General features: G+C 47.0%; 1 protein-coding gene across 1 annotated transcript in view; it reads right to left on the reverse strand.

Moving 5' to 3' along the window:
• kiaa1109 (KIAA1109) overlaps window positions 1-17,141 on the reverse strand; it is a gene marked incomplete at its 5' end in the record, with an annotated part of 198,847 nt that overhangs the window by 48,439 nt on the left and 133,267 nt on the right. The window contains 4 exons of the mRNA XM_080537762.1: window positions 1,034-1,249; window positions 1,781-2,064; window positions 10,919-10,978; window positions 13,872-13,962. Coding sequence (XP_080393888.1) covers window positions 1,034-1,249; window positions 1,781-2,064; window positions 10,919-10,978; window positions 13,872-13,962 — 651 coding nt within the window. The remainder of the gene's footprint in view (window positions 1-1,033; window positions 1,250-1,780; window positions 2,065-10,918; window positions 10,979-13,871; window positions 13,963-17,141) is intronic.

The raw sequence follows: 17,141 nt of genomic DNA on the forward strand, positions 1-17,141 counted from the left end.
ATAGATATCTATGAGATACCTAACCCTATAGATATCTATGAGATACCTAACCCTATAGATATCTATGAGATACCTAACCCTATAGATATCTATGAGATACCTAACCCTATAGATATCTATGAGATACCTAACCCTATAGATATCTATGAGATACCTAACCCTATAGATATCTATGAGATACCCAACCCTATTAGTCCTTGGGCCAAACCCCCAAATTGAACATTTCATTACCAAATTCTGGGCAAATTCTAGATGTGATTTTTTTATTCCTATACATCCCTAGATTATGTTTTGATATGATAGACCTTTTGGTTTGGCAGCTTATTAGTGGTTATCACCTCTTAAAGGTACGGAGTGTTTTTTTTTTTCTTGTTTTTTTTGCCTAAAAAAGTCCCCTGCCATATATTGCTCCCCTTCGTATGATTCGCGCGTAGCTGTGCTGTGGTTGTGATAGAGACATGAGCCCTTTCATGTTCTTTATGCGCCTGAGTCTCCTAAACACGTAGAGACCAACCCCGAGTCGATCAAAGCTTCCTGCGATGAGCTATGGTAACTTTACCGCACCTACCCCCTACCGGTGAATGCCTCATTTTTGCGGTTTTCCGGAGGTATTGTGCGGTAGGTGCGGGAAAGTTACCATAGCTCAGCGTAGGAAGCTTTGATCGACCCAGGGTTGGTCTCTACGTGTTTAGGAGACCCAGGCGCATAAGGGACATCTGGCTCATGTCTCTATCACAACCACAGCCCGAGCTACGTGCGACTCACGCGAAGGGGAGCAGGATATGGCAGTGTCAGGTGTGAGGTCAGGTGTGGGGTCAGGGGTCAGGTGTGGGGTCAGGTGTGAGGTCAGGTGTGGGGTCAGGTGTGAGGTCAGGTGTGAGGTCAGGTGTGAGGTCAGGTGTGAGGTCAGGGGTCAGGTGTGAGGTCAGGTGTGAGGTCAGGTGTGAGGTCAGGTGTGGGGTCAGGTGTGGGGTCAGGTGTGAGGTCAGGTGTGGGGTCAGGTGTGGGGTCAGGTGTGGGGTCAGGTGTGTACCTTCTGAAGGAGACGTCCTCGTGCTCGGGCTGCTGGGTGGTGGGGTGCAGGACACACTTCCCGCTGTCGATCTCCACCCTGACGTCCAGCTCAAAGTCGATGTTCCTCTCTGTGGCGGCGCTCATGAAGCCGCGGGCAGCGGGCGTGCCGGGCCAGCGCTCGCTGAACAGCTGGCTGACGGCCGCGAAGCCAGAAGCCTTCCGGTGGGGCGTCGGCCTGGAGAGGAGGGAGGGGTGGGGTTAGGGTCAGGGTCAGGGTTAGGGGCTTGGTTATGAAGAGTGATGACATGTGGTCCTCTGGGGCTGAGTGGACGGCATGGCGCTAACAAGTCTTAGGTTGGGGGTTTGATTCCCCCTGGGACCATACATACTGAAATGTATGCACTCATTGCAGTGTAAGTCGCTTTGGATAAAAGCATCAACTAAATGGCATAGTTAAAAAAAATTGTGACATAAACATTATGACTAGAGACGGGCCAAGGATTTGGAAATAAAACAGGCCTAAAAGGATGACACAGGTTCACAATTTAATATTCAGCGTGTACTGTGAGTGTATTGTGAGTGTACTGTGAGTGTATTGTGAGTGTACTGTGAGTGTATTGTGAGTGTACTGTGAGTGTATTGTGAGTGTATTGTATGTATCAGACCAACCTGTTTTCAAACGTTCAAATCAAAATACTGTATATTCATCAAGGCCGGAAAAACATAATTCTGTGTAATAAAGCGACAGTGGGAAAGGGAAACTCACACAGGCCTCCGGAAGTAGCTGGGCGGCCGGTCCCGGTCAAACTCCTCCTCCTTGTCTGAGTCCTCGGAGGACGAGGAGGAGAGGTCGTCTCGCCGCATGTCGTCGTGCTGGAAGGGAACGGCGGGTGAGAAGACGGCGGGGGTGGCGGGGGCACTGAACACCGAGTACTGGTGGTCGCTAACGGATGGGAAGTCATGAAGATGATGATGATGATGAGGATGATGAGGGTGGAGAAGGTCGTCAACGGTGACGGTTAACAAGTCCATCTCGCTCTCCTCCGGAAACTTCACGGTGACCGAGTGCGGAGGGGGGGGAGTTCAGAGAGGGGGGGTCAGAGTTAGAGAGTCTCTCAGGGGAAAAGGAAACAATCTTAAAAAGTGCTCTCAACTCTGAAGCAGGGAGCATTCTGGGAACAGGAAGTGTAAACCTGACGTGTCCAGTGTGTGACACGCCTCAGTCTTCAGTTGTCATTCGTTGAAGGTTTTTACAACATTGAACAAACTGCTCCAATATGTTTATGTTCTAGAATGTTTATGTTCAGATGTTTAATGTTCTAGAAGCTATTAAGTCCTGTTCAACAATATGCTACCTGCTTATAGTTTATGTTCATGCACGGATCGGTGAGAAGACACAGGAGAGAGAGAGATACGGAAGGAGAGATGAAGAAGATGAAAGGGGAGTGTTAGGGAGACAGCAGGACCCTGCAGCAGACGGTATGTCAGGACAGGAAGCTGACACGCTGTACCCCCAAAACATCAACAAACACATTTGGAACCCAAATAAAGACACACAGCCTCAACTACCTCCAAACATTGCTGCAATAAATGCTTTTGTTACTGTGTGTCCAAACATGTGTAAAATGGTATGCAGTACTTCATCTTCTCGTTGATGACCTGAGCATTTATGAATGGTTATGTTACAAGGCTGTTGTGCATCATTCTGAAAGTCTCATGCAGACCCCTATTCCACAGTATTACAAGCCACACGTAGCAGGGTTAGGTTATAACCCTAACCCTAACCCTTACACAAGCAGGCTAAGGAGGATACCCATCCAAGCCACCATTGAGCATAACCCTAACCCTGCAGACAGACAGAGACAGCTGGGTTGATCATAACCCTAACCCTGCAGACAGACAGAGACAGCTGGGTTGATCATAACCCTAACCCTGCAGACAGACAGAGACAGCTGGGTTGAACATAACCCTAACCCTGCAGACAGACAGAGACAGCTGGGTTGATCATAACCCTAACCCTGCAGACAGACAGAGACAGCTGGGTTGATCATAACCCTAACCCTGCAGACAGACAGACAGAGACAGCTGGGTTGATCATAACCCTAACCCTGCAGACAGACAGACAGAGACAGCTGGGTTGATCATAACCCTAACCCTGCAGACAGACAGACACAGCTGGGTTGATCATAACCCTAACCCTGCAGACAGACAGACACAGCTGGGTTGATCATAACCCTAACCCTGCAGACAGACAGAGACAGCTGGGTTGATCATAACCCTAACCCTGCAGACAGACAGAGACAGCTGGGTTGATCATAACCCTAACCCTGCAGACAGACAGAGACAGCTGGGCTGAACATAACCCTAACCCTGCAGACAGACAGAGACAGCTGGGTTGATCATAACCCTAACCCTGCAGACAGACAGAGACAGCTGGGTTGATCATAACCCTAACCCTGCAGACAGACAGACAGAGACAGCTGGGTTGATCATAACCCTAACCCTGCAGACAGACAGACAGTGACAGCTGGGTTGATCATAACCCTAACCCTGCAGACAGACAGACAGAGACAGCTGGGTTGAACATAACCCTAACCCTGCAGACAGACAGAGACAGCTGGGTTGATCATAACCCTAACCCTGCAGACAGACAGAGACAGCTGGGTTGATCATAACCCTAACCCTGCAGACAGACAGAGACAGCTGGGTTGATCATAACCCTAACCCTGCAGACAGACAGAGACAGCTGGGTTGAACATAACCCTAACCCTGCAGACAGACAGAGACAGCTGGGTTGATCATAACCCTAACCCTGCAGACAGACAGACACAGCTGGGTTGATCATAACCCTAACCCTGCAGACAGACAGACAGAGACAGCTGGGTTGATCATAACCCTAACCCTGCAGACAGACAGAGACAGCTGGGTTGATCATAACCCTAACCCTGCAGACAGACAGACAGACACAGCTGGGTTGAACATAACCCTAACCCTGCAGACAGACAGAGACAGCTGGGTTGAACATAACCCTAACCCTGCAGACAGACAGAGACAGCTGGGTTGATCATAACCCTAACCCTGCAGACAGACAGAGACAGCTGGGTTGATCATAACCCTAACCCTGCAGACAGACAGACAGAGACAGCTGGGTTGATCATAACCCTAACCCTGCAGACAGACAGAGACAGCTGGGTTGAGCATAACCCTAACCCTGCAGACAGACAGTCACAGCTGGGTTGATCATAACCCTAACCCTGCAGACAGACAGACAGAGACAGCTGGGTTGAACATAACCCTAACCCTGCAGACAGACAGAGACAGCTGGGTTGATCATAACCCTAACCCTGCAGACAGACAGACACAGCTGGGTTGATCATAACCCTAACCCTGCAGACAGACAGTCACAGCTGGGTTGATCATAACCCTAACCCTGCAGACAGACAGACAGAGACAGCTGGGTTGAACATAACCCTAACCCTGCAGACAGACAGACAGAGACAGCTGGGTTGATCATAACCCTAACCCTGCAGACAGACAGTCACAGCTGGGTTGATCATAACCCTAACCCTGCAGACAGACAGAGACAGCTGGGTTGATCATAACCCTAACCCTGCAGACAGACAGAGACAGCTGGGTTGATCATAACCCTAACCCTGCAGACAGACAGAGACAGCTGGGTTGATCATAACCCTAACCCTGCAGACAGACAGAGACAGCTGGGTTGATCATAACCCTAACCCTGCAGACAGACAGAGACAGCTGGGTTGAACATAACCCTAACCCTGCAGACAGACAGACAGAGACAGCTGGGTTGATCATAACCCTAACCCTGCAGACAGACAGAGACAGCTGGGTTGATCATAACCCTAACCCTGCAGACAGACAGACACAGCTGGGTTGATCATAACCCTAACCCTGCAGACAGACAGACAGAGACAGCTGGGTTGATCATAACCCTAACCCTGCAGACAGACAGAGACAGCTGGGTTGATCATAACCCTAACCCTGCAGACAGACAGACAGACACAGCTGGGTTGAACATAACCCTAACCCTGCAGACAGACAGAGACAGCTGGGTTGAACATAACCCTAACCCTGCAGACAGACAGAGACAGCTGGGTTGATCATAACCCTAACCCTGCAGACAGACAGAGACAGCTGGGTTGATCATAACCCTAACCCTGCAGACAGACAGACAGAGACAGCTGGGTTGATCATAACCCTAACCCTGCAGACAGACAGAGACAGCTGGGTTGAGCATAACCCTAACCCTGCAGACAGACAGTCACAGCTGGGTTGATCATAACCCTAACCCTGCAGACAGACAGACAGAGACAGCTGGGTTGAACATAACCCTAACCCTGCAGACAGACAGAGACAGCTGGGTTGATCATAACCCTAACCCTGCAGACAGACAGAGACAGCTGGGTTGATCATAACCCTAACCCTGCAGACAGACAGACACAGCTGGGTTGATCATAACCCTAACCCTGCAGACAGACAGTCACAGCTGGGTTGATCATAACCCTAACCCTGCAGACAGACAGACAGAGACAGCTGGGTTGAACATAACCCTAACCCTGCAGACAGACAGACAGAGACAGCTGGGTTGATCATAACCCTAACCCTGCAGACAGACAGTCACAGCTGGGTTGATCATAACCCTAACCCTGCAGACAGACAGAGACAGCTGGGTTGATCATAACCCTAACCCTGCAGACAGACAGAGACAGCTGGGTTGATCATAACCCTAACCCTGCAGACAGACAGAGACAGCTGGGTTGATCATAACCCTAACCCTGCAGACAGACAGAGACAGCTGGGCTGAACATAACCCTAACCCTGCAGACAGACAGAGACAGCTGGGTTGATCATAACCCTAACCCTGCAGACAGACAGAGACAGCTGGGTTGATCATAACCCTAACCCTGCAGACAGACAGAGACAGCTGGGTTGAACATAACCCTAACCCTGCAGACAGACAGAGACAGCTGGGTTGATCATAACCCTAACCCTGCAGACAGACAGAGACAGCTGGGTTGAACATAACCCTAACCCTGCAGACAGACAGAGACAGCTGGGTTGATCATAACCCTAACCCTGCAGACAGACAGAGACAGCTGGGTTGATCATAACCCTAACCCTGCAGACAGACAGAGACAGCTGGGTTGATCATAACCCTAACCCTGCAGACAGACAGAGACAGCTGGGTTGATCATAACCCTAACCCTGCAGACAGACAGAGACAGCTGGGTTGATCATAACCCTAACCCTGCAGACAGACAGAGACAGCTGGGTTGATCATAACCCTAACCCTGCAGACAGACAGAGACAGCTGGGTTGATCATAACCCTAACCCTGCAGACAGACAGAGACAGCTGGGTTGATCATAACCCTAACCCTGCAGACAGACAGACACAGCTGGGTTGATCATAACCCTAACCCTGCAGACAGGAAGAGACAGCTGGGTTGAACATAACCCTAACCCTGCAGACAGACAGAGACAGCTGGGTTGATCATAACCCTAACCCTGCAGACAGACAGAGACAGCTGGGTTGAACATAACCCTAACCCTGCAGACAGACAGAGACAGCTGGGTTGATCATAACCCTAACCCTGCAGACAGACAGAGACAGCTGGGTTGATCATAACCCTAACCCTGCAGACAGACAGAGACAGCTGGGTTGATCATAACCCTAACCCTGCAGACAGACAGAGACAGCTGGGTTGAACATAACCCTAACCCTGCAGACAGACAGAGACAGCTGGGTTGATCATAACCCTAACCCTGCAGACAGACAGACACAGCTGGGTTGATCATAACCCTAACCCTGCAGACAGACAGACAGAGACAGCTGGGTTGATCATAACCCTAACCCTGCAGACAGACAGAGACAGCTGGGTTGATCATAACCCTAACCCTGCAGACAGACAGACAGACACAGCTGGGTTGAACATAACCCTAACCCTGCAGACAGACAGAGACAGCTGGGTTGAACATAACCCTAACCCTGCAGACAGACAGAGACAGCTGGGTTGATCATAACCCTAACCCTGCAGACAGACAGAGACAGCTGGGTTGATCATAACCCTAACCCTGCAGACAGACAGACAGAGACAGCTGGGTTGATCATAACCCTAACCCTGCAGACAGACAGACACAGCTGGGTTGATCATAACCCTAACCCTGCAGACAGACAGAGACAGCTGGGTTGAACATAACCCTAACCCTGCAGACAGACAGACAGAGACAGCTGGGTTGAACATAACCCTAACCCTGCAGACAGACAGACAGAGACAGCTGGGTTGAACATAACCCTAACCCTGCAGACAGACAGAGACAGCTGGGTTGAACATAACCCTAACCCTGCAGACAGACAGAGACAGCTGGGTTGAACATAACCCTAACCCTGCAGACAGACAGAGACAGCTGGGTTGATCATAACCCTAACCCTGCAGACAGACAGAGACAGCTGGGTTGATCATAACCCTAACCCTGCAGACAGACAGAGACAGCTGGGTTGATCATAACCCTAACCCTGCAGACAGACAGACACAGCTGGGTTGAACATAACCCTAACCCTGCAGACAGACAGAGACAGCTGGGTTGATCATAACCCTAACCCTGCAGACAGACAGTCAGACACAGCTGGGTTGATCATAACCCTAACCCTGCAGACAGACAGAGACAGCTGGGTTGATCATAACCCTAACCCTGCAGACAGACAGAGACAGCTGGGTTGATCATAACCCTAACCCTGCAGACAGACAGACAGAGACAGCTGGGTTGAACATAACCCTAACCCTGCAGACAGACAGACAGACACAGCTGGGTTGATCATAACCCTAACCCTGCAGACAGACAGACAGAGACAGCTGGGTTGATCATAACCCTAACCCTGCAGACAGACAGAGACAGCTGGGTTGATCATAACCCTAACCCTGCAGACAGACAGAGACAGCTGGGTTGAACATAACCCTAACCCTGCAGACAGACAGAGACAGCTGGGTTGATCATAACCCTAACCCTGCAGACAGACAGAGACAGCTGGGTTGATCATAACCCTAACCCTGCAGACAGACAGAGACAGCTGGGTTGATCATAACCCTAACCCTGCAGACAGACAGAGACAGCTGGGTTGAGCATAACCCTAACCCTGCAGACAGACAGAGACAGCTGGGTTGATCATAACCCTAACCCTGCAGACAGACAGAGACAGCTGGGTTGATCATAACCCTAACCCTGCAGACAGACAGAGACAGCTGGGTTGATCATAACCCTAACCCTGCAGACAGACAGACACAGCTGGGTTGATCATAACCCTAACCCTGCAGACAGACAGAGACAGCTGGGTTGAACATAACCCTAACCCTGCAGACAGACAGAGACAGCTGGGTTGATCATAACCCTAACCCTGCAGACAGACAGAGACAGCTGGGTTGATCATAACCCTAACCCTGCAGACAGACAGAGACAGCTGGGTTGATCATAACCCTAACCCTGCAGACAGACAGAGACAGCTGGGTTGATCATAACCCTAACCCTGCAGACAGACAGAGACAGCTGGGTTGATCATAACCCTAACCCTGCAGACAGACAGAGACAGCTGGGTTGATCATAACCCTAACCCTGCAGACAGACAGAGACAGCTGGGTTGATCATAACCCTAACCCTGCAGACAGACAGACACAGCTGGGTTGATCATAACCCTAACCCTGCAGACAGGAAGAGACAGCTGGGTTGAACATAACCCTAACCCTGCAGACAGACAGAGACAGCTGGGTTGATCATAACCCTAACCCTGCAGACAGACAGAGACAGCTGGGTTGAACATAACCCTAACCCTGCAGACAGACAGAGACAGCTGGGTTGATCATAACCCTAACCCTGCAGACAGACAGAGACAGCTGGGTTGATCATAACCCTAACCCTGCAGACAGACAGAGACAGCTGGGTTGATCATAACCCTAACCCTGCAGACAGACAGAGACAGCTGGGTTGAACATAACCCTAACCCTGCAGACAGACAGAGACAGCTGGGTTGATCATAACCCTAACCCTGCAGACAGACAGACACAGCTGGGTTGATCATAACCCTAACCCTGCAGACAGACAGACAGAGACAGCTGGGTTGATCATAACCCTAACCCTGCAGACAGACAGAGACAGCTGGGTTGATCATAACCCTAACCCTGCAGACAGACAGACAGACACAGCTGGGTTGAACATAACCCTAACCCTGCAGACAGACAGAGACAGCTGGGTTGAACATAACCCTAACCCTGCAGACAGACAGAGACAGCTGGGTTGATCATAACCCTAACCCTGCAGACAGACAGAGACAGCTGGGTTGATCATAACCCTAACCCTGCAGACAGACAGACAGAGACAGCTGGGTTGATCATAACCCTAACCCTGCAGACAGACAGACACAGCTGGGTTGATCATAACCCTAACCCTGCAGACAGACAGAGACAGCTGGGTTGAACATAACCCTAACCCTGCAGACAGACAGACAGAGACAGCTGGGTTGAACATAACCCTAACCCTGCAGACAGACAGACAGAGACAGCTGGGTTGAACATAACCCTAACCCTGCAGACAGACAGAGACAGCTGGGTTGAACATAACCCTAACCCTGCAGACAGACAGAGACAGCTGGGTTGATCATAACCCTAACCCTGCAGACAGACAGAGACAGCTGGGTTGATCATAACCCTAACCCTGCAGACAGACAGAGACAGCTGGGTTGATCATAACCCTAACCCTGCAGACAGACAGACACAGCTGGGTTGAACATAACCCTAACCCTGCAGACAGACAGAGACAGCTGGGTTGATCATAACCCTAACCCTGCAGACAGACAGTCAGACACAGCTGGGTTGATCATAACCCTAACCCTGCAGACAGACAGAGACAGCTGGGTTGATCATAACCCTAACCCTGCAGACAGACAGAGACAGCTGGGTTGATCATAACCCTAACCCTGCAGACAGACAGAGACAGCTGGGTTGAGCATAACCCTAACCCTGCAGACAGACAGAGACAGCTGGGTTGATCATAACCCTAACCCTGCAGACAGACAGACACAGCTGGGTTGATCATAACCCTAACCCTGCAGACAGACAGAGACAGCTGGGTTGATCATAACCCTAACCCTGCAGACAGACAGAGACAGCTGGGTTGAACATAACCCTAACCCTGCAGACAGACAGAGACAGCTGGGTTGATCATAACCCTAACCCTGCAGACAGACAGAGACAGCTGGGTTGAACATAACCCTAACCCTGCAGACAGACAGAGACAGCTGGGTTGATCATAACCCTAACCCTGCAGACAGACAGACACAGCTGGGTTGATCATAACCCTAACCCTGCAGACAGACAGACACACCCAGCCTGGAGGAAGGTGATTTGGAGTGACATGCAATTCCATAACAGGGTGGGAGAGTGTGAATTGTAAACAGATTAAATTGTGGATTCAACCAAATCAATAGTCTCAATAAATATAATATTATGCTATACATCAGAAGCAAAAATGTATAGCATAATGGCTAAAAGTTACAAACCTAACCCTCAAATACTATGAATACAGCATTGGTATTTGAGTTGACTGAGTGAATACAGCCCTTGGGACTGACTTCAACATCAACTAGAGTGCCGTTGGTTAGTACATCTGTAGCCACAGAAGAAGGCATACATGGCAGCAACATATAGTATGTTGGAGTAAACAGAATAAGAGCTGTTAGTTAGCTCGCTGTTACTCCTACTTCACCATCCTGGTTGGAATTTGCATGTTTTTAAACAAATCAGTCTTTTGCCGTTTTAGTAGAAGAAGGAAAAAAAAAATCTGTTTTTCTTTCAGGATTTTCATTTGTTTTGTTGGTGTTTCTTTCACAAATACCTTGAAGACCTCTCCTGGACTGACAGGCTGGTTTGTGGAGTCCAAGGCCTGATAATTCATCTTCAATTGAAAAAAAACCTGATAAATAGAACTCATCCAGCATGGCAAAACTGCATCTTTAGGAGAATTTGTACTCAAAAGGTCTAACTTCTCCTGCAAGCTGCTTTCAGACGCAAGCGGAAAACGAATAGAGCTGCTCTTGTGCCAAAATGTAATGTCAATAAGGCATGGGGATACATTCATGTTAGCTATATCAAATATAACATATCGGGCCGGTTTCACAGACAAGGCTTAAGCCTAGTCCCGGACTAAATCACACTTTCAATGTAAAATCTCCATTGAAGATGCTTTTTAGTCTAGGATTAGGCTTAAGCCTTGTCTGTGAAACCGGCCCATCGTACATTTGTCTAAACTTAAAGTAAACCAACAGCGAAATATGGACCTTTCTTCTTTCTCACACTCACCTACTCTCATAATTCAAATTCACACAAACATCACACAAACACACACACACACATACACACATACACACATAGACACAGACACATAGACACATACCAGTGGCGTACCGCAAAATCCCGAGGCCCCCCCGCAAGGTGGCGGAGTAAAAAAAAATGTGCGTTTTTTAGAGTCCGACAGTGTTTCCTCTATAAGCATTTATTCGTGGCGGGTCGCCACGAATACATTTTCTCCGCCACTAATTGATTCAGTCCACTTTATGACCGGAGAACAGAAAAAAATCAGATTGAAGCTAGTTTAGGCCGCTTTCAGACCTACATTTCGTTCCAATTTAGGATGTAGTAAGTTACAATATGTTACAATGTTGCAATTAACCTCGTCGGCGACGCGCTTGCAAAACAGTTTTGTGATTGGTCCGAATTTAGCGGGACATTTGGATTTCTGGAAATCCCTTCCCTCTCTCTTCGCCCGTCGCCCGTCCCTTTAATCCCGTAAGCGTATCCTAATCGAAAATGCAACATCATCAGCGACGACCTTGGGTTCTTGCATTTACTGCTGTTCTCTGGTTCATGTTCTTATACCAGTGCTCACTATAGAGTATTTTAAATGAACATTCGTAATGTAGTCTAGTCTCTGATGTTCATGGTCAACTAAATCAGGCTATTTTGTGAAACAAATAATGTTCCCGAGCAGCCTCGCATCTAACGCTAGCTTCGAACTATTGATAGCATAAACGTTGGTAAATGTCACAAACGACACAGTATTGGCAGGGGGAAAGAAGGGGAGTCGAATTTTTATTGACAACGGATTTACATGCTGGAAAAACATGCAGCTAAAATTCAGGGAACATTTGGACAACAACGGAGCTGTGGTCGCGTGGTCTAATTACAGGGCAATATGCGCGGGGCAAAAATAATCTATTGCCTCCCAAATCACCACGAACAGAACGGCGGAGGTACGGGTAAACAGGGCACTTTTAAAAAAAATGTTGCCACCCTCTATTTTTCGGTGAAATTACGTCTTTGTATTGAGCGCCAGTGCGAGTTGCATACGCTACGCGCGCGAAAAAAGAACACTCCGCCACTAATGTGAAAAATCCTGGAGGAAACACTGTCCGATGCATTATTGACGTTGCGAAATTTCGCAATATGCACTCTACATTCTAAATGCTTGACTTAGCAAAAGGTACAAACAAGTGAGAGCAATGAGAGGGGGTGCTAGCAACCAATGTTAGGGGGCCCCCTAGTGGCTGGGCCCCCCCCCGCGGTGCGTCGCTTGCGGGCCCGTCCGCTACGCCACTGACACATACACACACACACACACACACACACACACACACACACACGCACACACACACACACACACACACACACACACACACACACACTGTATTGACGCATTGCAGTCCCTGAAATGGTAAGGACGTTGGGAGGACACTCATGGAGACAAACGCAGATGGACATGAATGATGATGTCATCATTTCAACAACAGGACAGCAGATCCACTAACCAGGTCCAGTATCAATACAGGGCTTGTTTTACTCCGGCTTTAACTTTGAACAACGTTAACCTTTTAGCTCTCAGAATAGTTCTGTCAATTAATTGGACTGTTAATTGAAAAAGCAGCATTAAGTACCTCTTGGTAACATGTGCAACAAAATAACTTTCTAAACCAATGACGTAATGATTTGTTACTGTGTAACTTTGAGCATGGGGTTGAGCATAGTCAACAGTTCAACAGTTCTGTAAGAGCGGTGCAGTAATTGATAAAGGAATAGTCCTGCCGATTTGTTTTTAAATTGTGATCACTCAGCTTGCCTTGTTATGGCAATATATATATGTACTGTATATATATGTATATGCTCTGGTATATATACTGTATATATATATGCTCTGGTATATATATATATATATATATATATATATATATATATATATATATATATATATATATATACTCTGGTATATATATATGTGTATATGCTCTGGTATATATATATATATATATATATATATATATATATATATATATATATATATATGTGTATATGCTCTGATATATATATGTGTATATGTGTATATGCTCTGGTATATATATGTGTATATGCTCTGGTATATATATATATGTATATGCTCTGGTATATATATATATATATATATATATATATATATATATATATATATGCTCTGATTATATATATATGTGTGTATATGCTCTGGTATATATATGTGTATATGCTCTGGTATATATATATATATATATATATATATATATATATATATATATATATATATATATATATATATATATATATATATATGCTCTAGTATATATATATATATATATATATATATATATATATATATATGTGTGTATATACTCTGGTATATAGATATGTGTATATGCTCTGGTATATATATATATATATATATATGCTCTGGTATATATATATATATATATATATATATGTGTATATGCTCTGGTAAACGTTACCGTGTCCTGGATGTTGAACGTGACTCTGGGTCCAGGAGAAGAGGCGTCCACTCTGACGTCAGGTAAGTCATCTACGTCTCCTATTCTGGAACTAAATAGGGGAGGAGAGGAAAAACACCCAACACATGAAAGCACCTTTCACTTCCTGCACACCTCAGCCCTCTCTTACATCAACACATGTGCTGAAGTCCAATTCACTTGTTTTGTTTAACGTGTATGGGGCTGTGATAAACAGTTTGTGGGCCGTACACTATTCTATTCTATTGCCTTGCTCCTGAGGTGTGTGAACACGTTCCCCACCTTACTGACCTGAGCCCTATTGGGACGGGAGCAGGATTATCTGTATCATCCCATCTGTAATAAAGGTTATAGTTATAATAGAGTTATAGATCGTCTGTGTTCTTAATCCTGTGATCTGTAATAAAGGTTATAGTTATAATAGAGTTATAGATCGTCTGTGTTCTTAATCCTGTGCGAAATGGCCAAGAATGTCTGTAAATTCCACCACAAATGACCTACCCTAGTTTGTGGAACTCAGACGTCCTGTGATAATACGTATGCCGTGTTTGTGGAACTCAGACGTCCTGTGATAATACGTATGCCGTGTGGAACTCAGACGTCCTGTGATAATACGTATGCCGTGCCAATCGACATGTCAGTGATTTGGGGTGAGTTTGTTTTCTCCCGCCCCTTTTTTCTGTCACGTGTTGGAGAACTAAACCAGTCTGCCTGTTGTGCTTGTTGTCCATGAAGCGGAGTTACACAGAGCCATGTTACACAGAGCCATGACATCATATGTTACACAGAGCCATGACATCATATGTTACACAGAGCCATGACATCATATGTTACACAGAGCCATGACATCATATGTTACACAGAGCCATGACATCATATGTTACACAGAGCCATGACATCATATGTTACACAGAGCCATGACATCATATGTTACACAGAGCCATGACATCATATGTTACACAGAGCCATGACATCATATGTTACACAGAGCCATGACATCATATGTTACACAGAGCCATGACATCATGGACCCTATTATGCACTTCTTAACTTGCCGTATTAAGTCTTAATTAAGACGCACCGCCAGGTTAAGACCTACCCCCACCCTTATTATGCGCTTCATACGCGCTACTGCTATTATGCAGGTGTCGATAGGCGCCCACACATAAGACGTAAAACTCCCGTGCATATATTGCTCATTGTGGGAGTGTTCATATGTTAATGAAGTGCACTAGGCGCCCCTGCTATTATGCGATCTGACTTTGCTCCTATCGCTAAGAAGTGGTTTGAAAAGTTCTTAAGTTTAGACTTCATGCACGTTTTGAAACACGAGCGCGCCTCCGCGGTTTGCGCATGCATGTGGGCACACATGAACACGCACGTGGCTCCACGGCAAGACGTCAATTACGGTCACAGTATAAATGCTTTATTTCAGAAGGGAGAGGCGGAGAAGCGCGCTGACCTCCTTCTTAGGACTTCCATAATAGCATAGCGCTAATGACTCAACGCAGCCGGTTCTTAAAGGGAATGGCACCTGGCACGCTGATTGGGTTGATTGAGAAGACGCCCAAAACACACCCATGACTAATTTCTTTGCTTAGCGCCGGGTTTTAGGCGCCAACTACAGCACGCATAATAGCAAAGTGACCTTGACCACGCCTCCACGTCTTAAGTTTAGATCTACCGCCTCGTCTTATTGATGAAGTGCATAATAGGGCCCCATATGTTACACAGAGCCATGACATCATGGGCCCTATTATGCACTTCATAAGTCTTAAGCAATAAGACGAGGCGGTAGATCTAAACTTAAGACGTGGAGGCGTGGTCAAGGCCACTTTGCTATTATGCGTGCGGTAGTGGGCGCCTAAAACCCGGCGCTAAGCAAAGAAATTAGTCATGGGTGTGTTTTGGCCGTCTTCTCAATCAACCCAATCAGTGTGCCAGGTGCCATTCCCTTTAAGAACCGGCTGCGTTGAGTCATTAGCGCTATGCTATTATGGAAGTCCTAAGAAGGAGGTCAGCGCGCTTCTCTGCAGAAGAAAGTAACAAGCTCGTGCATGATTATTTTCTGAATAAACACGGCAATACCTCCGCTTGTGAGTTGAGAAGTATTACAGAGGGGTCGCTGGAAGACTGCAGGAATGACAGATGTTGATGTCATTATATTACGCACGGCATGCTCGTACTGTATGTGCACAGTATGCGGAGGCAACATACTGTACAGCGCTGGCCTCTCCCTTCTGAAATAAAGCATTTATACTGTGACCGTAATTGACGTCTTGCCGTGGAGCGACGTGCGTGTTCATGTGTGCCCACATGCATGCGCAAACCGCGGAGGCGTGCTCGTGTTTCAAAACGTGCATGAAGTCTAAACTTAAGAACTTTTCAAACCACTTCTTAGCGCTAGGAGCAAAGTCAGATCGCATAATAGCAGGGGCGCCTAGTGCACTTCATTAACATATGAACACTCCCACAATGAGCAATATATGCACGGGTGTTTTACGTCTTATGTGTGGGCGCCTATCGACACCTGCATAATAGCAGTAGCGCGTATGAAGCGCATAATAAGGGTGGCGGTAGGTCTTAACCTGGCGGTGCGTCTTAATTAAGACTTAAGACGGCAAGTTAAGAAGTGCATAATAGGGCCCCATATGTTACACAGAGCCATGACATCATATGTTACACAGAGCCATGACATCATATCCGGGGGAATGTCAGTAAATTCGAGTGAAACTCAGACTTCGCTTATCCTGTGCGAATGCGCCACACGAAACACTAAATTACACTTCTATATTACATGAGGTCGCAGGTTAACACTAATCCTGTCCGAATAGAGCTTTACTGAGAGGACTGGACAGGAATAGAGCTTTACTGAGAGACTGGACAGGAATAGAGCTTTACTGAGAGACTGGACAGGAATAGAGCTTTACTGAGAGACTGGACAGGAATAGAGCTTTACTGAGAGATTGGACAGGAATAGAGCTTTACTGAGAGGACTGGGCAGGAATAGAGCTTTACTGAGAGACTGGACAGGAATAGAGCTTTACTGAGAGACTGGACAGGAATAGAGCTTTACTGAGAGACTGGACAGGAATAGAGCTTTACTGAGAAGACTGGACAGGAATAGAGCTTTACTGAGAGGACTGGACAGGAATAGAGCTTTACTGAGAGACTGGACAGGAATAGAGCTTTACTGAGAGGACTGGACAGGAATAGAGCTTTACTGAGAGACTGGACAGGAATAGAGCTTTA

This window comes from Nansenia antarctica (assembly GCF_963989245.1).
Source record: "Nansenia antarctica genome assembly, chromosome: 8".
Lineage (NCBI taxonomy): Eukaryota > Metazoa > Chordata > Actinopteri > Argentiniformes > Microstomatidae > Nansenia > Nansenia antarctica.